General features: G+C 38.8%; 2 protein-coding genes across 2 annotated transcripts in view; one reads left to right on the forward strand and one right to left on the reverse strand.

Annotated features, from left to right (window-relative positions):
• Positions 1-26977, forward strand: part of psmd1 (proteasome 26S subunit, non-ATPase 1) — a 64151-nt gene that overhangs the window by 8573 nt on the left and 28601 nt on the right. Inside the window, exons 9-16 of the mRNA XM_007902589.2 lie at positions 820-957; positions 1044-1132; positions 1273-1351; positions 1937-2110; positions 2814-2925; positions 3210-3406; positions 3724-3819; positions 5056-5120. Of these exons, the coding sequence (XP_007900780.1) occupies positions 820-957; positions 1044-1132; positions 1273-1351; positions 1937-2110; positions 2814-2925; positions 3210-3406; positions 3724-3819; positions 5056-5120 (950 nt within the window). The remainder of the gene's footprint in view (positions 1-819; positions 958-1043; positions 1133-1272; positions 1352-1936; positions 2111-2813; positions 2926-3209; positions 3407-3723; positions 3820-5055; positions 5121-26977) is intronic.
• On the reverse strand, positions 13402-25754 carry htr2b (5-hydroxytryptamine (serotonin) receptor 2B, G protein-coupled). Its single transcript, XM_007902539.2, has 3 exons — positions 25024-25754; positions 15623-15823; positions 13402-14907 (listed from the first exon to the last, which is right to left on the reverse strand). The coding sequence occupies exons 1-3, from the start codon at positions 25487-25489 to the stop codon at positions 14039-14041; spliced, it is 1536 nt and encodes a 511-aa protein (XP_007900730.1). The 5' UTR covers positions 25490-25754; the 3' UTR covers positions 13402-14038.

The following is a 26977-nucleotide window of genomic DNA, read 5'->3' on the forward strand; positions in this document are numbered from 1 at the left end:
ATGTTGAAGATGCAAGGTCAGAATCCAGGCCAGATAATGAGGATTTCTGAGCTGTATGACTAAGAAAACAAAACGTCTATAGGATAGAACAAGCATAATGCCATCCAATATAAAGTTGCTTGATTAACACTCGTATCAAGACTCACTTCCTCTCTTCCCAAAAATAAGTACTGTGGCCGCAGTATATACTTCAACACCAACAAATTGCATTTATATAACATCTTTTTCACGTTGGGAGAATGTAGCAGCAACTTTTGTTCGATAGTATCTCCTGGCCCAGTGACCTCCACCATCCCAGAGAACACTACCAGCTTCTCTAAATTTCTCACTGTCCTAATTTGGACATATATCATCCTTCCCTCATAGTCATTGGGTTAAAAAATCCTAGAACTCTTGACCCAACATCATTGTGGATTACCATTACAAGGATACAGTTTAGAGAGAAGGCTTTGGTATCACCTTCTCAGGGCAACTAGGAATGGACATTAAATGCTATAGTGTAGCCACATCCCTATTGCAGTACCTGGGGACTGCTCAGTTGTCAGATAAGAAGTTAACCAAGGTTCCATCTCACTCATATGTTGAAGATCCAAAATAGGCTATTTAAAACGAGAAGAAAGTTTCTACAAGTCTCCAGATTAGTTGGTTATTGCTTTTGTGGTCACTTGTGGAGCCTTGCTGGTACAGTGGCTTCCATGTTTGCCTGTCAATACAGTCACTGACCATAATTATCTGTTAAGTGCTTTGAGACTTTTCGAATTGATAAATGTTATAAGAGTGAGGTACAATAGTTTAACGGATTTTTTAAAATGTTTTCAGAGCCCAGAGTCCAAGGCTTTGCAAGATCAAAACACAAAGATGATCAAGATTCTGAGTGGAGAGATGTCGATTGAGTTACATTTACAGTTTTTAATACGAAATAATAATACCGATCTTATGATACTAAAGAACACAAAGGTAAGCGACCCATCTGAATTTCAGTTCGCTCTGTGTCTCGATCATGTTGATTCCTTCTAACTCAAGAATTTTGATATATTTCTTAGGATGCCGTAAGAAATTCTGTTTGTCACACAGCGACAGTGATAGCAAACTCTTTCATGCATTGTGGAACCACAAGCGACCAGTTTCTCAGGTAAAATAACAGGTTTGACTGTATTAAATACATTAGAAAAATGAAAAAAAATGCGATTTTCAAATGAAACTAATCCAGAATTGACAGTATATGCGGTCATTTTTGTTGCTGGTGAGATTGACTTTTGCATGTTTCTACAGAGAGAATCTGGAATGGTTGGCAAGAGCCACGAACTGGGCTAAGTTTACAGCAACAGCCAGTTTAGGAGTTATTCACAAGGTAATTAATTACTTAGAATGATGTTGAAGTACTTAGAACATTATTGAATAATAATAATCCTTGCTTTTGATGTAGCGTCTTATCATATCTTCGACACATCTCAAAGCGATCCACTGTAAAGTGAATTAACTGTTTATTTTGTGGGCGAAACATGGTAGCCAATTGCACACAGCAGTGTCCCACAAATAGTCATGGATTGAGTGATCAAATTATTACAAGGAACTCCCTTACCCTGTTAAGTGACATCCATATTTCTCAACGGAGGTTATGCGCATGTCTCTGGCTGACCTTTTCCAGCTCCTGCAAGTGTTAAGAGTTCACATGGCACAGCTGGATCTTATCAGTTCAATCTGCACAGAATAGGAATCGAGCCTGGAACTTTCTGGGCTCTATGGTTCAATACTACATGCCGAATGCATTTACTCTGAGCCCAAGGACCACATCTGGACATAATTAGACTGAAAACACAATTGTTGTTGAAGAGATTTCATGTTTGATAAATATAATAAATATATTAAATACATATTGCATGCATAGGTACTTACAGAAATCTGAAGCAATTTGGTGTAAAATGTGTGTTCACAGGGTCATGAAAAGGAAGCGCTGCAGCTGATGGCCACATATTTACCCAAGGACTCTTCACCCGGCTCAGCTTACCAGGAGGGAGGAGGTCTGTACGCACTGGGACTCATCCACGCAAATCACGGTGGGGACATTATAGACTATCTACTGAACCAGCTGAAGAATGCAAGCAATGATGTAAGTGATGATGGCTTAAACTTGATCGAGTGAGAAATGCAAGTTGCCATTTTCATCGTCTCTGTGGGCAGCCCTCTTAGAAGAGAAGTAGTGTTTAAAGGAATGATAAAATCTGATGAGAATATGTAACTCTACAGTACCTGTGAATACACGACTGTATCTCTAGCTGCCTGTGCCCAGGTATGGACAGTGTGTAACAAAGATTAGGTAACCTGGTGCTGTACTGTGATCAATAGGTAGAGAACAAGATCTTCAGTTGACCTTCCCTCAACATGTTACATATAAAAGTGGCAGTAATTGATAATTAGGATCTCTTTATTGAAGGAGGAGGAAAAATTGATAAAATGGAAATAAATGTCACCAAGACTTGACTCATAAATTAGGTTTATAGTGCAAAATATATTACTTTCTCTTCGTGCACTATACACTTGTATATAATTGCAACAGTCTTTTTGTCTAGATTTGGGCAATTGCCCCATTCAATGCTTTTCCTTATTCTTTTCGACATCTGCATTAGTTTACTTTAAGCTGCTTGATTGCATAAATTTGGTTATGTATCAATCAGAGTAAAACCATGTGCTTCTAGTGTCACTGAAAGTATAAAAAAACTCCAGAAAGCTATCCTGCCCAAAGAGCACTATAATGAATGCAAGTTGTTATTGTTTTAGATTCCATCTCCCTGAGCACTTTGTTTTTCCTATAGATTGTGCGCCATGGTGGATGTCTCGGACTTGGTCTGGCTTCGCTGGGTACTGCGCGGCAGGATGTCTATGACCTGCTCAAAACAAACCTGTATCAGGATGATGCAGTAACTGGTAAGGAAGGAGAAATCTTGTTCGTTGATTGCCGGTTGTTACATGTTTTGAACCAAGAGATGCTTTATCTCCTGAGATAGAACACTTTGCTGTGAAGCACGCTGCTCCAAGCCTACCTTTATAAAAGAAAATTGTCAGTTGTGATCAGTAGACTCCTGACTCTAGTCCTCCTGATTGGGGAAATGGGGAATTGTGAATATTTTCTATGTTTCGCCTTGCTGCCATTGTAGTCGGATGATTTACTGTGTGGGACCTGTTAATGCTCATTTTCTTGCCCTCTGCAGGTGAGGCGGCTGGCTTGGCTCTAGGACTTGTCATGTTGGGCTCTAAGTCTGCACAAGCAATTGAGGATATGGTGGGCTATGCCCAAGAAACACAGCATGAGAAGATTCTTCGTGGCCTGGCTGTGGGCATAGCTATGGTGATGTATGGCAGAATGGAGGAGGCAGATGCATTGATCGAGAGCCTCTGTCGGGATAAGGTAAAGGCACAAGGATTCTTGACATTGTAGAAGTTGAAAGCTGTAAAGGGCTCAATGAGTGAACTCAGTTGTCTGTAGATACTTACTTGAATCATCTCTGAAATACTGTTTGAGCAATACTTGAGGAGAATTCTCAAATCACTGAAAATATAAAAAAATCTCCAGAAGGAGTGAAATTGATCTGAAGTATTTATTTGTTCATAAATAGAAGGTATTTCAAATGAAAAACTCAATTCCCAGATATGTCTGCCCTGTCAATATATTCAGTGATAGATTGTGCTTCTGCGCTTTATAAGTTTTATAATTTCTCTGTACAGGATCCCATTCTCAGACGTTCCGGGATGTACACGGTTGCAATGGCTTATTGCGGTTCTGGGAATAATAAGGCGATACGAAGACTGCTGCACGTTGCGGTAAGTAAGAACATCAGTAGCAAGGAAAAACAAAAGGATTTTATTTTTTTCTCTTAAAAAAATTAAATGCACTGCATGTAATGTTCTATATTATAAATTAATATGAATTATTTATACATTTTATATACTTTGCTGTGATAATATTATCAAGTTAAACTAGAATAGTCCTAAAAGTTTAAATATGATGAACAGTTACATTATATACAAGGAAGAACTACTACAGCAGGGATAACTGCTATAATTTGGTTTGTTATCTATGGGATCGCAAACTTTCAACAAAGTTGAGGGAGAGTGAGAGAGGAACTATGACTTTAATCCTGGCCAGAAACATCTTAAATTCAAGTTGATTAAATAATTACTGCATTTTCCAACTGCATGATTGGTATTTTCAGTCACTTTACAAAATCTCCTTTTTAAAATTAAAACCCCAGTTAGTGTTATTTGCTTCAAATGCGCGAGATAAACTGCTTAAGAGACCAGGTGCCAAATTGGCAGTACTGGGGAATATAGGGAGGAATCAAGGCAAAAGATTATTTAACACTGAGTAGAGAAAATAAACAAGATAATTCAGGCAGTTTTAGTGATTTTATTTTTCTAAATTATGGCGAATGGCTTTTTTAAATTCCAGATTGGATCATGAGCAAAATCCTTCCATGTTAAAATTGGAAATGCAGAATACAAGCTGCAGAGTAATAATAATAATAATAATAATCCTTGCATTTGATATAGCGCTTTTCACGTCGGGAGGACGTCCCAAAGCGCTTCACAGAACACACTGTAAAGTGAATTGACTGTATATTTGTGGGCAAACGCGGCAGCCAATTGCGCACAGCAATGTCCCACAAACAGTCGTAGATTGAAAATGACCAATTTATTATTGTTTTTGGTTTTTGGAGGGATTATTATTAGGCTCTGTGTGGAGTAAGGAAACTTGCCCAAGGTTTCGCCCTCTGCCTGGAATTGAACTCAGGTCTCTCGCTTGCAAAGCGAGTGCTCTAACCACTGAGCTACAGGACTCCACAGAGTAGCTCAGAGAACCAACATGTACCTTTGCCCAAAATGCGTACACAAATTTGTAATTAGCTGTTTAAAACCGGATTCTTTTAGTTTTTTTTTGCCTGTTCTACTTTGTGTTGAATGATTTCTGTGGCTGACTCTGGGCATTTCTCGAATATTACTTGCAATGAGTATATGAGGAGCTGTCTCCACACTGAGGGTGTTGCTTTGATCTTTTAGGTGAGTGATGTGAACGATGATGTCAGACGAGCTGCAGTGGAATCCCTTGGATTTATTCTATTCAGGTACAATTCAATTATTTCTAGATAAAATTGGGTGTTGCGTGTTGGGTTTTGCCATTTCCGTCTACTACCACATGGTGTCCCCAGTTTGCACGTATCTGCATGGGAGCTATGAAAATCACATCACCACCGATAGGAAAGTATTTTCCTGATTAGAAGCAATCCCTCTCTGTATACACAAGGAAATTCCTTTCAGTCTATTTAATCTTTCCACTTCTCCACCAGACATTCTATCGCCGATTGCTTCCCTGAGCATTACACAGTCTGGTTTGGCCGAGCCTTCAGCTCCCCTCTCGACTCTCTTCCCCCTCCTCGCTCCCTCCCTTCCCTCCCCTCACCCTGACCATTTCCCCCCTCCTCGCTCCCTCCCTTCCCTCCCCCTGACCATTTCCCCCTGCTCGGGTCCTGACCCAACTGTGCAGCGCCTTGGGACGTCCTCCTGACGTGAAAGGCGCTTTATAAATGGAATCTTGTTGTTGTGGTTCCTTGTTGTCAGTTGCGACTGAAGTGAGACTCAAGTGTCATTTTAGACTAGTGAAAATACACAAGTATTGGCTTCCTTCTGCCAGGACAAAAATGCTCTCCTCCCCTTGAAAATACGTGTCTGGGTGAGATTAAAGTTCGGTTTCCATTTAGAAAATTGTATTTAATCAGTTGAAAATAAAATATAATTGGATACGTTCCTTGTTGAATATAAAAATACTGAATTACTTTGTGATTGTGCCAGATCTGAATTTATAGGCCATGTGTGCTGATTATTAGGAGACCCAAGTTCAAACTCTGAATTGATTTACTTTGGACTCAGTTACTTTTTGGTCAATTCCACATCATCTGAGGGAAGAAAGGAAGAGAAAACTGCTGGGGAGGATGTTCTTTCCCATGCGATCTGATGCTTCTCCTGGTGGCCTGACCCAGGAGTAATATTACTAAGAAGCAAATATTATCACTTGCCTTTGGCAATGCACCTATTGTATCGAAATACTGTACCTCAAAAAAGCACCCTTCGAAAAAATGAAGTACTTTGAAGGGTGGATTTTATAGTCATAAATGGAAGTAAATCTGTTCCAATAATGGCCCACAAATAGCAATAAGACTATTGAACACTTTTAATCTTTCTTGTAAATTTAGTTGAGGGAGGCCAGGACACTGGGAAGGTCTGCTGTTCTCTTCTAAATGATATGCCAGGATTTGTTATCTTAGCTTGAACCAGCTGGTTTCTCGGTTTATCATCTCATTTGGAGGGTGGCACTTACCACTTAGTTGCTCACTATCATCACTTTGCAGAAAAAAAATGCTTTGAGGTATTTTGATGATGTAATAAGACACATTAATTATTAGTTTTATCACAGGTGTTTAGCAATTTGTCATATTTACAATATTGCACTAAATTGGTACTGGACTGAGACGATTAGATCAAGGGATCAATCAGCACAAAATGGTTGTTGCGCTCTTTTGAAACTTTTGTTTCTATTCTATGGGGATAAAATATCAGAAGTTTATTCAATGAATGGTATTATCCTATCTTTATTTTCATTATTTAATTTAATCGCTCTAAGACGCTACACTGCACAAAGAGTGCTCTAAATGCAAGTTATTATTATACTGCCTATAAGTTTTAGAGCATGATGAAGAATCTTTGGACATGCTTATTCAATTACAAAAATTCTTGTTGGTTATTTTTGACGTAGCTAAATAAAATGGTTAATTGTGCGGAGGAACATTCTGGTGTGGCCATGTCTTCAAATGTTTGTAACATTAGACTCCATCTTTCAGAACTTTAAGTTATGAGCTGTGATAATTTGTTTAATGATAGTTTACATTCCTGCCTGCCTAAATTTCCTTGGAGGGAATAAAGGTGACGTCTGATCAGAGTTGTTATTACTTGTTGAGCCAGGAATGATAGACCACCTGAGCACAATAACAAATGTTGGAGAATTCCAGGACCGAAGCCAGATGATTTGTTCAACCATTGTTTTTGTGAAAAAGAGCTGAGATTGACTCGCTACAATTTTCTCTATATTTATTCTCCAAGGCAATTAAAATGATTGCTCAGCATTTAGTCATCCTCGTTAAATCTCTTCACTTCCCAGAAAAATACCCAAGGGGTAGGACAGATAGAGATCAGTGACATTATGATGTTGGGTTAATTAAAAGCCTTTTGACAAAATTCAATTTGAATCTTCTAAGAATGAATTTCAACAAAGTCACGTGATTCTTTGAGCATAAGACAAGCAAAATTGGGTAATAATAGGAAACGAGAATGGCAAAGTTAGGAAGAGTTGAGTGAATGCCACAAGGGCCAGTGCTTAGACTTTTATTGTTTCTGATTTCCATGAATTGCAAGGAAACTGAAACATACTATAAACTCATGGCTATCTGTGGAACATTGCTATACCCAAATTGGCTACCGTGTTCTCTTACGTAATGTATGGTCACGACACTTTGCAGTATAGCCTGAGAAGTTAATTATTATTATAATAAGTTCCTTGAAACATATTTCTGATGTGAAAGGCATTAGATCAAATGCAATAATATTATCATTAATAATTGGATAACCTTGGCACAAGAACAGGAATGGTAGGGATGGAAGATGCAGAAACATATTTGCAAAAAAGATTTTGATTGGTTGTGCAATGGAGAGAAATGTGCCAACTGAAAAGTAACACTGAAAAATGTAAAGCATTATACAGAGCTTGAAAAATGTGGGATGTAAGTACACAATGAATGTGGCTGATTTACAGTTGGGGAAACTTGGAAAGGGACCTAGGAGTAATAGTAAGTATGGCTCTTTCAATGTCTAGATAATTGCTGACACAATTGAAGAAACAAATAAAATACTGAGGAATCTACAGATGTTAAAGCTGTGTAAGGCCACATCTAGAATACTATGTTCAGTTTTAGGCACTGCATTGTGTGAACAACAACAATAAAAGAATGCTCCTAAGTATAAAGTAGGATTAGAGAAACCTAAACCAAGAAAGTAGGACCAGAAAAACTGCATGGAAATTAGTGAGCAGAAAAACTAGATTAAAGATATTAAAATTTTAAGGTGGACAGATTCCCCCACCCGTTCCTAAAATATTTTGTGTGTCCTACCTACAAAAGGGAGGTACTTATTGATCTGATAGGCTTGTCTGTCTTAAATACACTATCCCATATTGTATCCAAGGCATCCACTAATTTAGAAGAGTTAATAACAGTAGAACAGAGGACCCCACCAAAAATGGAAATTTAATAGCTTTTAATTTAAAAATTTAATTTAAAAGCATAAACACACAAATATTTTGCATATGTTTATCAGTAATGAATGACAATACAGCAGCAGATCCCATTGATTGCCAAGTATAGCAAATGGAATTCAAATACAGGCATCTTCCAGACTAAAATTTAAAATGGACTTGTTCACGTTGTGCTGGCTGATTGGGCAGAGGCTTCCCCTTGCAGTGCCTTTGTCTCACTCAATCTAGGATTGGCAGACATCAGCTGCTTTGCCCAATAAAACAGAAGAAAAAGTCTGTTTGCAGATTAGTCACAGTGATACTATCTGGTATAGAAGCTCCAGGGAAGAGTTGGTAGATGGACTTCTTAGTTGGTGCGCAATGTGAAAAATGTAGCAAAAGAGAAATGAGCCTCGGATATATTTCTGCTGTGGAACCAGTTTAAACCCAGAGTGAGTAAAACAGCCGACTGGGTTAAATGACTGCGTGACAGCAATACTCGATCCATGAAAGACATTCCACATAATTAATTAATCTGGGTTTGCCAGATTTTTCCTTCAGTTCTGAAAGGAGGACTGTTCGTATTATAAACTCAATATACTTGGAGGAATACTTACAAATGGCAGACACCTGAAATAGACTCTCTCCATGGCATTGCAAATGAAAACTATACTGATGAATTCACACCCTGTGTGAAAGCTAAGCAAAGAGAATTTAAAAATAACAAGGAATGAAACTACAATCTTAACTGATTATACCTGAGGGCATAATTTCAGAATATAAAATTCTTTGGCCCTTCAATTTCTCCCTTTTCCTGTTCTCGATAATGTTTAACTTGGGATGTGGAAAATAATAGAACAGCTTTTTCTGTCCACCCACCCCTGAATCAGTCCTATCGTGGATTGCAATCCAATTGAAGGATGATTTTAAAAATGAAGCCATAACTGTATAATGACTCCATACAGTCAGTTGGTAGAGACATTCAGAAATTATGTTTTTTTTGTTTCAACAAAGACTGAGGCGCAGCTTGACGAACAAATGGGAAACAAGAGCCCAATAGGCCAAAAGCCTAAATGTCCCAAAGGTGGACAGTTCCTTTGGGAAAGTCGATTGCTATACTTTGGAAAAATAGTTCCCCCAAAAAATGAAACCGGTATTTTAATTTTATAAGAAATCTGCTTTGATCAAGACATGCTGACGTAAAGCAGCTTTGAAACACGGGAATGTGCAAGAGTAGAAGCAACCATTGCGGTCCGTCTGGTTAGTTCTGGTTTCTAAATACCGTTCCTCATTATCTTGTTTGCCCCATTCTCCCCCGCAATCAAATCTATTAATTCCTTCTTGATATTATCAACGCTATCCGCCTCCACCAGCTTCCTGGGCAATCTGTTCCACATCTTTGCTACCCTCTTAAAGTACTCATTTCAATTACCTCCCATTGATAACATTATTTTCCTGACTCACTGGTGTATTGTAGCTATGAGCCATTCGGTGCGTGAAGTACAATTTCTGAATGATGCTGAGTTCTTCGAGCTGTGTTACAGATATGACAGCAGGCTACAGCGCACCCCTCCTCAATATAGCATAATGTGTTGAAATTATTTACAGGAGACATTTGATGGTAAAATATTGCATTTGATCTGACTGATTATCCTGTAACTTTATTTGTGGTTGGAATTATCACCCTGCTTCGAGTTTCACGTCGGAAATGATGATTTTGTACCACCCATGTTGGATTGCGTCTTGTCATGAAGTAGTGCTTGTCCAAGAAATCTCTGGACTGCCTGTTCAGTAGATTTGTAGCCAAATTCAGAAACTGTGCAGATGATCTGTGACTGGATAAACAAAGTGATTAAATCAGTTACTAAAAAGTTTACATTTTGTAAATTGGAAAGGTTGATATGCGTGGTGTTTATATCCTGTGGGACAGCTTCCTGCCAGCATTCCTTTTCATCTTTTGCGCAGTGCCATTTATCTCACTGCCTTTATCTCAAAAGCAGTTTGTATCGAGAGAATGATGTGTAGAAAGTAGCTTTTTAAACCCTTCCGCAGCAGTGGCAGGAGCTCATTAGTATACCAATCGCGTTAATAGCACTCCTCCGTAATGGTGACCTTCATAGTGCTTGTTCTCAGCCCACTCTTAGTGTTTTTTATTGCATTCTTGTAGTTATTCCCTCTTTTATCTTTCTTACTCTATGTTGTATAAATTGACATCGTTGCTGATTTCATTTGTTATGGAATATTGGTTATAGAATAGCATATTACCCCGTACTGGGATTGAAGGTATTAAAGCAATTGCAACCTATTCAGGGTCTGGTTGTTGTGGTGTCGAGCAGCGAGTTGCCCGGCGTTGAGCAAATTAATGTTGATAGCTTCTAAACTTCTTTTTCATCAAGAATGGTGGAATTTTCAGAAATAAAAGTTAAGTGATATACGGAGTCATCAGTTGGTTAGCGATGTGGGTTACTGTCTGCAAAAAGGTAAATGGATTGTTCCTCAAAGCTTTGTTTTAAATATGGATTAAAATGTGCTCGCTGTTGGGCAGAGGTTTCATTCATTAGTTTTGTGAGCAAATCTGACATGTCCATTCTGCTGTCTTTGATCATGGTGATCTGATTATTTATTTTAAAAGTTCCTGTTTAAGAGGATAAGGTCTGGCAGATTACTAAGTGGAATGAGTGTTAACTGTGTGTTGTTTTTCAATTTCTGGTTAGCAATTTCTGCAGGTCAGACATGGAGCAAAATTTAGTACTTTACCTCCACTGCAAACGTTATTACTGTTATTTGAACAAGTACAAGGTAGATAATAAATTGTTTAATATGAAGCTTTGTGCAGCAATTGATGGTTTTAGTTGATAATATAAGAAAACTGTGAGCAGGAGCAATCCATTTGGCCTTTTGAGCCTGTTCGTACCATCAACTTTGTTTACTACACTCTTATGGCCCCTCCCCAACCTCTTTCATTTCCCTAGGAGCACTTTCTCCTTTCTTCTCAGAAGATAAATTGAAATGCACTCTGATAAATCTTGCAGCTTAGTTGGACGATAATGGTCTCTTGTTCTGTACATTCCTATGTTCCTATGACGTGGAATTTCCATAGTCCCAGTGGCTCGAGGCATTATGTTCCATACAGCATTCCATCATATCTCTTATGTACTTATCCGTGGAGTTCTAAATCTGTTCCCAACCAGATATTTACCCCTTCTTTAGGAAAGGAAAATGATTGACATAACATTAACTGTTGTAGACAGATCCATTGGAAGAAAACAGTATAAATACAGTACTACACTTCAGGTTTGCTTGAAGCTAGTTTCCCCCTGTTGATTCCAACCCTAGCTAGGGTACAAACCCTTCACTGTGCCTTGGGACATTATTCCAATGTGGAATGCATTATATAAATGCAATTTGTAGTTGTTGTTTCTGTTTGTTTGATATGGATTGTGCATTTCCCTAACCCAAAGGTGCTTAACCTAACCTTGGAGAGTTTAGGTATAGGCTGATAAGAGCCAAGACTTGAGGATTCCAGTGAGATTTTGCTGGAGTTTAATCAGCTGAAAGAAACCGCACAGTTTACCACTGAGAACACTGACAAACTTGTCCAGCTAAATCCATCCTCCTGTTAGGGCTTTGCCTTTCAAGTTAACAAGAGCTGAGTTGGAAAAATCCCAGCCCTTAGTTATGGGCCAGGATGCAATCCATTTACAAGCCAAGCTGGTCAGTCATCAACAGTGCTGTGGAATACTACAGACCTGCCTGGCTCAGGAACTGGACTACTGAGACAATCACAGATCAACTGGCTTCCGATATTTTATTGCCAGGTATGTCATCTTGATCTCAGATTGACCACAAGAGTTATCTCCGCACCCCTTTCCATGGTAGTGCATGTTATAAGTAAGTAAAGAGTGTCAGAACATACTGTCAAGTTTACTACAGCTCGTGTACAATTTAGTGCTCGGAGTAACTGGCAGAACACTCATTGATGTAGTATTGTCATGGAAGTCAGTATGATAGAAGTATCAGTGCTTCAGTGTATGTAGATCTATTTGCATACTCAAGGTGTACTCTGCAAGAGATATGCTGCAGCCTGCACTGCAACACATTTATTTTTATTTGCCTTACCATTTTTGGCATTCTGCTTCCAACCAATGAATTAAATCCTGCTTTCAATTTGTGGACTTTCTCCACTGGACTGCAATAATACCATTTAAATCTGGCACACTGATAAAAGCGAGTTAACAACTCCTCTTCCCCCTGAAATTGTCACTGTTACATCTATTTTAATACAGATCAGGAGGAGCTCACGGGTTTGAACTTTATCTCCAATCAGATAGCCAATTTGAGTTGGAATTTTAGCGTTGTAATTAATCCCAGCATCCTGGTGCTGGAGAGACTCCTGTCCTCTATCCAGCTTTGGCATCCCCCCCTCAATATACACAAACATGCACACACACACTGCTAGCTGTGACCATGATAGGTGGATTTGGTTCACTACCCCTATGAATGAATGGATTGCTTACACTCACTGTCAGTGTTCATAAACCAAGATTAACATCTTGCTGAGATATCAGACGAATTAGGTCTATGGACCTGTACCCCAGTACGAGTCATTGCCTTTGACGCAGATGGATACATAAAGGGAAATATTCTTGAATTTAGTGGCTGTTTTGTTGACACACATGAAGCTTCGGGGAGGCACTTCTGCAATAGGATGCATATAGAGTGGCCAGAACAACCCAGCTCATGGTGCCACAAGTGGAACCAGCAGTGTTGATGCTACTCTTGGGGACTGTAACATGGAGCTCACTTAACACTTGCTTCGACAAACTCACGTCCTGTAGTGTTTTTGAAACAAGGGGAATAGAAAATGTAACCATGGAATTGACTTATCTGTCCATAATTTTACATAATTGTATAGTAATTTGCCTTTGTTACTATAATTAAATGTACATGAATAGGGATTTCACCTCCAAGGGATGCAACAGTTCACATTAGTATTCAATTATTAGAGCTTTTGCTTTACAGTTTGAGTCGAAATAGATTTTAAAAAATCAGTCCTGAAGCATGTATACAATATTTCATCTTTTTAATTGTTGCAATGGAATCTCTTCAACTCCCAAAGGTCGAGTTCCTTTGCCAGACCAAGTTCACCTTGAGGAAGTCTGTGGCATTTTCTGTCCTAGCAAAACATTTGTTCTATCACCTCCAGTAGACTGTTGAGTTGTCAGTTGTAAATAGCAGTATCAAAGATAGGAGTCCTCTTCTCTTCACTGCAGTGTAATATCACACCATGTCTTTGCACATTTTTTATACTGTAGTATGTAAATCTAAACATGGATAGACATGGCTCATAAAATAACTGTTTGAAATGCAGAACAAAATTGTTCAGGATTCCATGGCTTTGTACTTCATTTTATAAATTACATCAATGTTAATGTTTCTAATAGGATAAGCCGTCTATGGCATGTCACATGGGATTTTACAGGAGTCCAAGTGCATTCAATTCAACCCCCTAAATAATGGCATCCAAAACCTATTCAGCCTGGGATGATGTACTGTAAACAACTATTAAAGTAACGTACCACAAAGATTATTATGCAATCTTCAAACATTTACCGGGTAAAGCTTTGATCCACGAGCTCGATCCCTGCACGCTGCAGATTTTAAATTGTTGGTATTGTTTCCCTCCCCACCACATACCCCCTTTTATACATAGCTCACGGCCTCTTCCGCTTTCTCCATTTCATTCTCAGCAAGCAGCAATGTGTCTAACATTACTGATGATGTGGTTTGGATAGGAGCAGACCTCAGCCGCAGAGGACTTGGATACATTGGGTTCAGCCCATTGTGTCTCATGAAGAACCTGGAATTCTCATTCATGGAAGTTCGAAATGAGATTCGACTGGAGCATTTTCTAAGCATTTTCACCGGTTTATTTCTTGCATAGTTGCATGTAATGTAATGCTGGAAAGCCTGGCGGAAGGTCTTATTGAAAAGAGTGTAGACAAGAGGATTAACCCCTGAGGAGACATAACCTACCCAGACAAAGATTTCCATCAGGGTTCCGATGAGTTCTGGGTCACAGCTCTTGCAGAGCACAGAAGTGACGTTTGTTACAAAAAAGGGGCACCACATCACCAAAAACAGGAGGAATACAATTCCTAGAACTTTGGATGCTCGCTGCTCATTGCTGATGCTCTGCATAGACTTTTTACCCAAGGTGGAGAGTCTTCTGATAGGCATGTCGTCAGTGGAGAGGGAAAGTGTCCTGTCCTTGTGGGAGCCATTTAGCATTGCCACCTTCTCTGGCGACGTGTTGGATTGAAAGACCGTTGAGACAGTGGCCCAGTTGAAGTGTTGGGGTGGCTTTGCTTTAATCAGATAGGCTTTCTTCCTCAGCACTTGAATTGTCAGGAAGTAAATAACGATCATGATAGCAAGGGGAATGAAAAATGCAGCCATTGATCCATAGATGATGAAATCTTTGAATTTATCAATTTTGAGGATGCAGGACTTGTTCATGAAGGTGTTTGTTTTATCTTGCAGACCTTTGATGGGAATTGAAACAGCAATGCCTGAATAAGACAATTATTTGGAATATGTTAATTGTTTATAAGCTGTTTTAAACGATTATTGATGCTGATCATGTAAGCAATACATTTGCTACGTAACACTTCTAAACTGGAGGTTATCAGTCTGTTAATTAAAAAATAAAAAATCAGTCACTCAATCCACGACTGTTTGTGGGACACTGCTGTACACAATTGGCTGCCATGTTTCGCCCACAAAATATAGTCAATTAACTTTACAGTATATTCTGTGAAGCACGTTGAGACTCTTGAAGACGTGATAAGGTGCTATATCAAATGAAGGATTATTATTATTACAAATTAGGTGGGAGTTTGCCTGTATGGTACCTGAATAAAACCTCTTTGAGTGTAAACTGTGTGCAGTCAGTAACTGAGAGCTAAAAGGAACTAAAAAAGGTTCCAGGCTAAATGTGTTGCATTTAGACCACATTTATGAAATTATATTTGGAAAGTCTCTCAATCACTGAAAACTTCTTCACCCTCCACCACAACCCCCCCCCATGATTTGCCCACTTCTAAACGCTCTCTGTGAGTCTGATGATTTGCATGCCTGGTATTGGTTTAATGATTTTCTTTCAAAAATCTAAATAATGTATTGCTATGGTATATATTGTATTTGTTTTAGGATTGTTGTCGTGCGCATATAAGTTTGGGCTCTGTTGCTGAGATACACATTCAGAGGCATGAATCCAGTACTTGCCAATTGAGATGAGCCACACCACAGTGATCTTAATGAGAACCTTGGCCCTAGAGTTGAAGCGACTGTGATGAATAGGCTTTTTAATAGCAATGTAACGGTCCAGCGAGATTGCACACAGGTGCATGATGGAGGCTGTGGATAGAAGGATATCCAGGAAGATCCAGATAGGGCACAGCTCAGAGGGTAAAACCCATTCGGAATCTGAAAGGCAGATTAATTGGTTAATACGCATGGTGATGTTAGTGAAGATTACAATAATACTCTTTGCAATACAATGATTACAATAATACCATAACATTTGCTTTTCGTTCAGTTTGAGCTGTTTTTCTCTTGCCATTGCTTCTAAGGCACTATTCTGTTGTCAAAATGAGATCATCCCAGTTGCTAAATACTAAATTCTCATTGTGTTTCCATGTGGTATAAAATTTATATCCTGTATAACTTATTTCCTGTTTTAAACTGTTTCAAACTGCGTTTAGAATTGACCTTTGCTTGGTTCTGCCAATCGATAGTAATCAGTGAGCACTAGCCGGTGTATTCTCTCTTTCCTTGGCAACGCTCCATTTGTAAGGTTATCAAACAAATACACTGTAGTCCTGTCATGGGAAATTGACTGATTGATGAGTGTGTTTTTAAAATGCTTCCTTAACCTTCCACTGACTAAAGTAGATTAAGAAGTCAGCTCTACTGCAGCAATAAACACTATGGCAGATGGAGATTTGCTATGTAATATAAGCCAGATGTTTTCCTTTAAATTTTAACCCACTGAGCCACATGGTCAAAATTATCACAAACTTACTTCCTCAGACGAACAAAAATGTTGCAAATAGGGCTTTCAAGAGGTGTGTGCAGAGTTGACTTTGAGACAGTGGAGATGAGGAAATATAGCAAAAATGAAGCTGATCAATAAAGTGCTCAACTCCCAATACAATCATTTGAGCAATGGTTAATTCCACAGGCAGAGATCAAAATTAAATTTCAACACCAGATTAGTGATTTTACCATGTCCAATTTACAGTTAGTTCTGGTCGGTGCTCAAGCTAAATGAGACATGCACTGTTTTCTGAAGCATGACCCTGTCTTTAATATGCTACAAGTTAGTGAAATGCAGCCCTTATTCAGATATTGATATTCTTTGGCTACTTTATAAGAAGCTCTGGGAATACAATACAAAATTACATTTGTATAGAGCCTTTCGCATCGGGAGGACATCCCAAGGCGATTATCTATCAGAGTGGAAGCTGGACTGTTTTACTTCCTTGCTATGCTCATCTGAAATCCAGTTGAAATTTTGCCGAGTAGTGTGCCTTGAATCCAGAACAAAAATGTAAGCAAGACTTTTATTTCAAGTTTCAAATTAAACTTGAAACAGTTAATGTGTGTGTAAATAAATGTTGGGAATAAACTTCCAGTGTTGCTGGTCATTCATGGATTGAAAGAGTCACATTTATTGCTTGAAAAAATATAATTCAAGCTTTGCAGCTGCAATTAGGTTAGTCGTTTTTTTCTATTATTTTCCAAATATTTTAAAAAGGATTTGTCTATTTAAAATAGAATAATTTGTATCACTGCTGACCCAAACCCCAGTCATTCAGTGGAATTAAACACAGGCTTTGGGTGTCTTTTTAAAATAAATTAACAGTGAAATCAAATTTGAAACCCTTATTGCTTGAATATTTGATTCCCTCAGTAATCAATCATTGTAGTTGCCCTGGTCATTTTAAGTAGTTGAAGTCTTGAGTTCTGTAATTTAGTGGTTCATCTGGTAATTTACTTTATTTTATAGATCGTATGGGGGTCATTGTTGGGTTATCTGTGATGTCCACATATCCCAAGTGACTTTCAAGCTGGTCCTAACCAATAGTATGGATGCACATTAAATATACATATATATAAAATTACAATCATACAGAATAATATCAACTGCTGAATAAGGAAATAATCCTCATCAGTAATGATTCATGTATGTTAATCCGAAGTGGAATAAGATGGATATTCTTCTTTCGCTCTGTGTGTTGCTTATGCAGGAGTAGTAAAATCTTTGTTTTTGTATAACTGGTATTCTGGTTTCTGGGTGGGTTACTACCACCAGGAAAGATGTTTGTTTTGCCAATTTAGTTGTAGACTCACTCTTTCCACCCTGTTGGAAATTGTCTGAGGGATTGTAAAAGACCTTAAACTCCACTTTCATGACATTCATGAAGTTAGAAGTATTAATCTTTGTAACAGAGTTCCAAAACAAATAGAGGCAGAATTTGTTAGTTGTTTTATGGAAGCATATGCTGCCATTGTCTCATACAGTGAGTTGTAAAGATGGTGCTGAATATTAGTTATATCAGCACTTAGGGAGTGAGATGTTTGAACAGCAAGATAGTTTGTACTGCACTAGAATGTGTTAAATTCTGGTTAAGGAAATAAAATGACAGTTGTTTAAATCAAAGTGCTTGAATTACTTCTGAGGTGAGAGATTTTAATTATGGTATGTTTCCATTGGGTACTATATGATTTCTTTTTTAAAAAAAGACTACAATGTGCACATTGCAAGTACATTTCTGATCTTTACTAAACCCATTTGACCTGGGTTTCTCTGCTAAAGGAACATTGTGGTTTTATTTTATGAAATGTGCAGGCTTTATTAAGCCAAAGGAGTTGAAGATCAACATTTGGCTTCAGCTATTTATAAAATTGACGGAGCGTTTTTGGTTTGTATGAATAGGTTCCCTTTCCTGATTGGGTTTGAAAGAAATTCGGGACAGTAATAATTTGTGAACACTAACTTATTTTAAAGATACAAGCACTTGCATTTATTATTAACTTGTTCCTTTATACATGTTTATGTCTCTGTGGGTTGACTGGCTCTGCAAATTTTCAGCTTGTGCAATGCGATGCTGAAGAACAACTAATCTTACAAATATATGGTTAGAACAATGACTTGAAATACTTTACAAAAACAATTCCAGACATGGAGGGGGAAAGTGATCATAATGACTGATGAGGAAGTAGGTTTTCAGGTAGTTTTCAGCATGGAAGGAGTTCTAGAAGGTAGGATCATAATAACTGAAGATTTGACAATCATCTGGCGGAGGGATTGGGCAGGAGTTTGGCAAACGAAGGGGACAAACAGTAGAATGAACCTCGAGAAGATCACAAAAATAGGGAGATGCAAGGGTATGAAGGAATTTGTACATGGGGATGAGCATCTTGAAGTCTCCTGTACAATAACGTATGTAATTTTGTAAACTTGTTTTACATAGTAAAACAATTCTTACTATCTCATGTGTAAGTACACTTGATATTTTAAAAACAAAATTAGAAAATGCACTATTTTTGAAGCCTTCTACTACTCCCTTTTCTTAAAATGTTAAAGAAATCAACAACTGATTTCACATGAATTACAGCATCCAGTATGCCACCCATTATCATCCCATTATCAAGCCCTTGAAGTCCTGTAGCTCAATGGTTAGAGCACTCGCTTTGCAAGCGAGAGACCTGAGTTCAATTCCAGGCAGAGGGCGAAACCTTGGGCAAGTTTCCTTGCTCCACACAGAGCCTAATAATAATCCCTCCAAAAACCAAAAACAATAATAAATTGGTCATTTTCATTCTACGACTGTTTGTGGGACATTGCTGTGCGCAATTGGCTGCCGCGTTCGCCCACAAATATACAGTTAATTCACTTTACAGTGTGTTCTGTGAAGCGCTTTGGGACGTCCTCCCGACGTGAAAAGCGCTATATCAAATGCAAGGATTATTATTATTATTGAACAGTCTGAACTGAATGTTAACATTTGCTTGTGTGACATATTCACTCCATTCAGCCTGTGATTACATGTAATTTCCATATCATTTGGCGTGTTACAAATATAACTAATGACTATTCATATTGTGTTCTTTTGAAAGATTTCTAGAAATATGTTGGCTCACGGTAAGCAAAAATGTATCTTGAGTTTATTCCAAAAAAGCCTTACATTTGATGCAGTGTTGCATTCATTATTCTTAGGAACGTATCAAGTATCCACTGAAATCTGTACTCCCGAATTAACTATTAACTATATTGGTGACACTGTCAGCAATGTGTTCAGACGAGGGATGATATAACCAATGGTTTCTGCTAGCAACAGGGAATTGCTGGACGTGAGCTATGATGGGCAAGAGTGGTGTCTTTTTTGAGTCCTAATAATAATCCTTACGCGCTTCACAGAATATACTGTAAAGTGAATTGACTGTATATTTTGTGTATGAAACACGGCAGCCAATTGCGCAAAGCAGTGTCCCACAAGCAGTCGTGGAATGAGTGACCAAATTATTATTTATAATTTTTTAAATATTGTTTAAAGGAATTATTACCCCTGGAAAGCGATCTGCCAATCAACTAACAACTGAGTTCCTAATTAACTAAATAATTTCTAATTAGCAGGAAACAGAAATACAGATTGGTGGACTGCTACATAGACTGGCTGAAGAGAGTATTTTGATTTACTGGTCTCATAATCATTTTCGTTTTGAGTTTTGTATCACCAAACATGCCTCTGTTTTAATGTGCTGCTATAGACCATGCAGCAACCTGCTTGTGGGATGGGGGCCATTGTGAGGTGGATATAGTGGAAGCCCAAACCGTGGTACTTCCCGCTTAGGCTGCGCTCTTTCTGACTCCGAAGGCACGCTAAATATGCCATGAAATGAATACCGCATCATTCAGGACGGTTGGTACAAGGGAAATGGACATTTTGAAACCAGTAGAGAATTTCCCACATAGCACTAAAGACTGATGAGAGCAAAGACCAGGGTAGCACACCATTCCAACTGTGTGTTTTCTTGTACTGGGTGTTTATGAAGGGCTAGGTATTTGTTTTGAAGGTATTATGAGCTGCTTCCTAGAAATAAAGTGTTTTTATGACTGTTTGAAGCAATGCTACCTGGGTGGTAGCTTGTTTTCAAGGTAATGTGAATCCATGTTCGCTCAGTTTTATTGAATAACAATTTTTTTCAGTTCTGTGTCCAACTGTTAGCTTTAAGGTAAATTATTAGAGCAAAGTAAAGGGAAGGGTTAGTGTTCAAATGGCATTAAATGATGTGGGATGGGGCTACTCCTGTTTTTTAAGGTTGGGTCATTAAACAGTTCTTTGAGATGGAGAAAAGTGTTCAAGGCCACTGCAGTAAAAAGCTAGATTTATTCACATTACTCAATCCAAATGTGTGGGAATGCTGATAAACAAACTAGTGGTTCCAAGACTTGCCCTGCTTGAAGGGCACTACATAAATACTAGTTGTTGTTTTAAAGTAAATGTTGTTAATCAGTTTTAGCTTCGTAAGTCGTAACCTGAATGACAAGTTCTGTCATTATATGTTCTACATTATTACTGGTTTTCAGTACTGGGGGATGCAAATCTGTTCATATTTACCAGTGTTGTCTATGGCTAGCCTATGGTGACCCTTCTCATTGAAGTTGAATGAGTTGATAGCACTCCTGCCTCTGAATAGGAAAGTTTTAAGTTCAAGCCCTACATTGGCCTTTGAACCCAGTCTAGGCTGACACTCCAATCCAGTGGGGTGTATTTTGTATGTATTGTCAAATGTGCTGTCCTTTGGATGAAATGTTAAACCACGGTTCTGTCTCCTTGCTCAAATGGATTGTAAAGATCCCATGGCACTACTTAACAAGAAAAAAGAGTTTCTCCTGATGTTCTGGCCAAGAATCCTCCACATAAAATTGGCTATTCACCTTATGAGACATTGCTTGTATGCAAATTGCAAACACCTATAAATTACGATCACTACAGTTTATAGTAAATCCTGTGAACTGCTTTGAGACATCCTCCCAGCATGATCAGTGCCATATCCAATACAAGAATTATTATTATTAATTTTACTTGAACTTGAAGCCCTCATGTCACAAGCACCATACGGAGCGGACCAAATGCTCAGATATTGCCTGCACCCTTCAAGCTAATTAGTAACCTGAATGACAACTTTCTTGCTTTTCAAAGTGACTTTCCTGTGTATTTGAAATGTTCATTAGGGTTGGACACAGTTGCTAAGAATAGATGGTTAAAGGCTACTTGCTCATCAGGGCTTGCTCTCATTAAACCAGAGGCTGATTAACTATTAGCTTTATGTTTGTTTCTAATAAGTCACACTGGCTACGCAGATTCTGTTCTGAGTGCTGGAACGCTGTCTCCTTTGTGATACCCTACACCTAGTTATGCATGTGTGATAACAGCAACTTTATTTCCAAATTTTCCAACAATGAGACTTATTTCATACTTCTTTCTTTTGCCTCCCTACTGAGCTCTGCCTCCTCTCACTTCACTTCTCCATCCCAACCAGTAATTTCAAGGGTCAGAGGTTGAGTTTTGATGTGGTATAGACCTAGATGAATCTGCTGTGCAGAGAAATTACTTGCTGTAATGCGATGTCACTTTGAGTTTAGTGCCTTTAACCGAGATGCTGTCCTTAGTGTCTTACCCTGAAACTCAGGCTGACCTTAGGGATGCTAGAGATGATGCAAGTTATGTGGCTGTGGGCAGATCTTGAGGATATCTTAATGAATGTAAGAACAACTTAAAAGGTCATTTGTTATAAAAAGTTTATAAGAATTGGTTTTACAGATTTAACACTATGTTGGATTCTTCTGTAAGTTGTCCTTTCAGAATCGATGGGTTTTATAATTTGAGTACCAATTAATTTTGACGACTAATTCAAGCTTGCTTCAACACCAGTTGTCAGCCACTTTGCCCTTGGTTTCTGGAATTCTCTCTCCAAATTCCTCCAAGACCAGAGTCCCACTCCGTCTCTGTGTACTTACCTCTGTAATGCAGCTTAATGATAATAATAATCCTTGCATTTGATATAGACCTTATCACTTCTTAGAGACATCTCATAGCACTTCACAGAATATATTGTAAAGTGGAATGAAAGTATGTTGTGGGCGAAACATTTTCAGACATTCCTATCTGAAGACCATCAGGTAAGTACAGTTTGATCATCCACAAGATTTCTATCAAATATGTTTCTATGGACTGAGCTCAATTTGCTCCTGCCAGTCACTGAAGATTTTTTTTATTTTCGTTTGGACATGAATTTATTTCTGTATTAGCTTCGTAGCAGTTTTTAAAATGTGGGCATTCAGCCTCCTTTCTCTCTCTTGCTTTGCCTCTCTTATTTGTAAGTGCAAAATTCCTGATTCTGGAACAGATGTGTGACAGTCCAATACCTGAACAAGATTAATTGGTTAACTATTTCTGATTAGGCATTGTGGATATTTTCTACCTGAGAGAACAGCATTTTCTATTTGTTAATAATAATAATAATCCTTGCATTTGATACAGCGCTTTTCACGTCTTCTAGACGTCTCAAAGCGCTTCACAAAATATACTGTAAAGTGAATTCACTGTATATTTGTGGGTGAAACCGGCAGCCAATTGCGCACAGCAGTGTCCCACAAACAGTCGTGGATTGAGTGACCAAATTACTATTTATTTATTGAATTTTATTGAGGGATTATTATCAGGCATGTGGAGTAAGGAAACTTGCCCAAGGTTTCGCCCTGCTGGGAGTTAAACCCACGTCTCTCGCTTGCGAGGCAACTGCTCTCACCACTGAGCTACAGGACTCCATGTCATGACCCGAATGCAGACCCACTGAGTATTTAAGAAGCCTAAGCTTGTGCTATCTTTGGGAATATTCACCTTTTAAACTGCCCATTTGTAGGCTCTTGTACTGTGATCACAAATAAAATATAACTAAATTGCTTCCCTCCCAAAGACAAGTTTTTTTTAAATCTGAGAAAGGGAAAATTAGCTGCATAGCACAATTGATGTGTATTGATGTGCCCTTCTAGGAGACTGGTTTCACCAAACGGGAGGATTTACAGATCAAACTGTTTGCCTACAAATCTAAAGTCACTGCCATTCATCGGAAATCCTGTAAAGCGCTTTGAGACATTTCAACAAGATGATGAGGTGCTATATGAATTGCAATGGCTATTACAAACTTGAAGGCAGATTAAGATGGAGTAATTTTAATATAATGAAAACTTGGAATCCAGTAAATTGCAGAGTTTAATGACTCTTTCCATAGCAGGACAGCACCTTTATCTAATAAAATTAGCAACTTAACAGCTAATATGGTAATTAGGTCTGACACTGGAGTATGAAGCTGTCCAAGTGTATTCTGTTGGGGGTTTATGCTGAATGGCAGTTAAACATTGTTTTGGTGTTTTTCTCTATTAGCTGGCCTGGAGTATGTATTGTATGACCCCGCATTTGCAATAATAGAAAACTGCTGTGAAGTTTTCTTTCTGGAAGAGACGAGTAGAAATATAGGAAGAGATGCTGAATATGGTGCCTCTTGTTTTGCATCACACCTGCTGAAGAACCTTAGAAAGTGACTACAGAATAGGAGGCCATTCGGCCCATCGTGCCTTTGCTGCCTCTGAAAGAGCTACCTTTTTAGTCCCATTCTCCTGCCTATTTCCTGTATCTCTCTATATTTCTGCTTTTCATATATTCATCTAATTCTTTCTTAAAAGCTAATATGGCTTGTACCTCAATGACTGTTCCAGGTTGGGCATTCCACATAATAATCCTTGCATTTGATATAGCGCTTTTCACGTCGAGAGGACGTCCCAAAGCGCTTCACAGAACACACTGTAAAATGAATTGACTGTATATTTGTGGGCGAACGCGGCAGCCAATTGCGCACAGCAATGTCCCACAAACAGTCGTAGATTGAAACTGACCAATTTATTATTGTTTTTGGTTTTGGAGGGATTATTATTAGGCTCTGTGTGGAGTAAGGAAACTTGCCCAAGGTTTCGCCCTCTGCCTGGAATTGACCTCAGGTCTCTCGCTTGCAAAACGAGTGCTATAACCACTGAGCTACAGGACTCCACAATCCCAACAATCCTCAGTGTAACAACATTTCTCCAACCTCTCTTGTTTTGCTCGTTTGATAATGTATCTCAAATCTATGCCCTCTAGCTATTAACTTAATAAACAGAAAAAAAATTCTTTCCTATTTATGTTGTCAAAATCTTTCATAATCTTAAATCTGTGGTAACAATTTTGAAACTACTTTAGAAGAAAAAAATCAGATATAGAATTTGATAAAAGATGGATGAGCAGTTCTATTGGGAAGGACACGTGAGTGATTTTAAGTAGTTTAAATCAGCAACTCCTGAACAAGAAAATCATTACTCAAATTGCCTGAATACAATGCTTTATATTCTTATTCCAAAGGTTTATTCACCTAGACAGGTTGTGTTTCATATAAAGGACTTGGTATATGATTGAAACACAATTTGGGATTTGTGACTCAATTAGTACGTGGGTTGCATTGCGATACTGACTCCAGCTTGCAATCCTATCGTGTTTAATAAAGTAATATTGAATGAGACTTACTGAACAGAATGTTTAGAAGAGCGACCGGCATCACCAGCAGTCCAACCAACATGTCCGCTGCCGCGAGTGACATGAGAAAGTAGTTAGTGGCGTTCTGGAGTTTCTTCTCCAGAGACACTGCTAAAATAACAAGTATATTCCCTCCGATTGTTGGTATGATGATCATTAGAATCAGAAGCGCTGCCCACTGCAGCCCATTCTTGTGCAACTGCTCGCCTTTTAAAAATCCTGAGTCCAGAAGTGAAGGGAATTTGGACTCTTCCGTGATTGTCAGATATAAGGTTGTGTTGATTCCAGAGGTGTTGAAGGGCTGGATTAGAGACTCCTGCATCCTGTCGATGGCCAGCATGCTGGTGGAGTCTGGTGGGTTGGACAAGATGTTACCGGCTGAACCAGACATTGTATTCTGAAGGCTGATACTTGTCCCTCTTGTTGGTTTTGGAGACTCGAGAGGATCAGGCAGCATGGTCTAAAAACTGAGCTCACGGACTGCTGCCTCTACGCATTTGTCGGAATGCCATGTCTACTCCGGGATCCTTAATTTAAAGCTTGCCCCCTGGCTTTTGGCAGTGCTGCAGTGGTGAATATTAATTTCTCACTTTACATCTTACGTTCACTCCTTGCATCTCAGAAGGACTGTTGTATCTTTATTGTACTTGTCGGGCAGAACAAAAATGTTCCCAGCTAGTTTATGAGAAGAACCAGGAGTTTCTCGTCAGCACTCTGCTAGCAGCTTCTCTGAATTTCTCTGCTCTCGACATTTCCCATTAAGACATGCAGGTTTCTAATTAAATATACTGCACGCTGCTGCAGGCTCTGCGATTCCTCTTACCTCGGTCAGTCTGGCACTTTTCAAACATTCTCCAGAATGGTTATCGTAAATCCAGTCATCAGTCAGCAAAATGAGTAGGTGTTTGCGTTGCTGTGTCAGGAAATCATCTTGGCTGCTGCTTCTTTTTCTCTCTCTCTCCCCAGCTTGACAGACTTTGAGCCAATTGGTGTGCTGCTGTCCAGTTGCTCCTGCTGTCTCTGCTCTTTCTGGCTGCATTACATCTCTGTTACTCACTGCTTGCTGTTGGACACTTCTCTCTTCTGTTCACTGCCCTTTTATGCCTCAATTGTGTAGAGTACTGTCACATCAGAGTTCTGTGACTTCATTCTCCTTCTGATTCCCTCTCACAGCCTGTAGCGCTGGGTTTATCCCTGTGCTGGACAATGCGGAGATCTCTCACACTACTGGTTTCCTCTAATGCAGAGTGCTGCTATTTGCAATGTTGCTCTCAGGGCACTATCAGCCTCGAATGCAAGAAAACGAATGTATGTTTTTACTATTGGAAAAAAGCCAGTGGGCTGAAAGGTAATCTCCTGAATGACTGGAGCAGAAATTGAATGTCCTCCTTTATGGACAAATCTATACTCCAAATTTTGTACTGTGAAAGAGCATTCTCAATTTTATCATTGTATCTTGTTTTCCCCGATAAATTAAACCTAACTCCTGTCTTACCACGTCCTCTTCCTTGCACTGCTGCGTCTTACTTAACCCTTTACTTCTGAGGCATCAAAGCTTTAAAACTGGAAGCAATTAACTGCCTTTGCTCTGGTTTGTAGGGAAAGGGTTAATTGACATGAGAATTTAAACTGGTCTGTCCATTGTTTACTCTCTTTCATAGAGCTTGTGAAAACCATATGGCATAAATGCTTTTGATTCTGTAAGAATGTCAGCCGGATAAACTCCTGCGGGTCTGTGCTGTATAAGTACCAGAAGGATGAAGCAAGACCCTTAATAGAGTCATCATTGCAGATTTACTTAGCTGTCAAATTCAATAAATCGTTCATTGTGGCATTATTGTATATCTTGTTGAGTGGACAGATGATCCCGGATGCTTAGATTCAGAGATTCATCACGTGTTGGAATTTCCGACATAAAGACAGTTTGCCGTTTCTCCTGAGGCAC

Source organism: Callorhinchus milii, unplaced genomic scaffold, assembly GCF_018977255.1.
Source record: "Callorhinchus milii isolate IMCB2004 unplaced genomic scaffold, IMCB_Cmil_1.0 Scaffold11, whole genome shotgun sequence".
NCBI lineage: Eukaryota > Metazoa > Chordata > Chondrichthyes > Chimaeriformes > Callorhinchidae > Callorhinchus > Callorhinchus milii.

Coding starts and splice junctions, on each gene's coding strand:
- htr2b (XM_007902539.2), bottom strand. CDS start 25,489: ATGCTGCCTGATCCTCTCGAGTCTCCAAAACCAACAAGAGGGACAAGT. Junction 15,824..25,023: donor TCTTCTAAACATTCTGTTCA/GTAAGTCTCATT, acceptor TCTGCCTTTCAG/ATTCCGAATGGGTTTTACCC. Junction 14,908..15,622: donor GGTGTGGCTCATCTCAATTG/GCAAGTACTGGA, acceptor TGTCTTATTCAG/GCATTGCTGTTTCAATTCCC.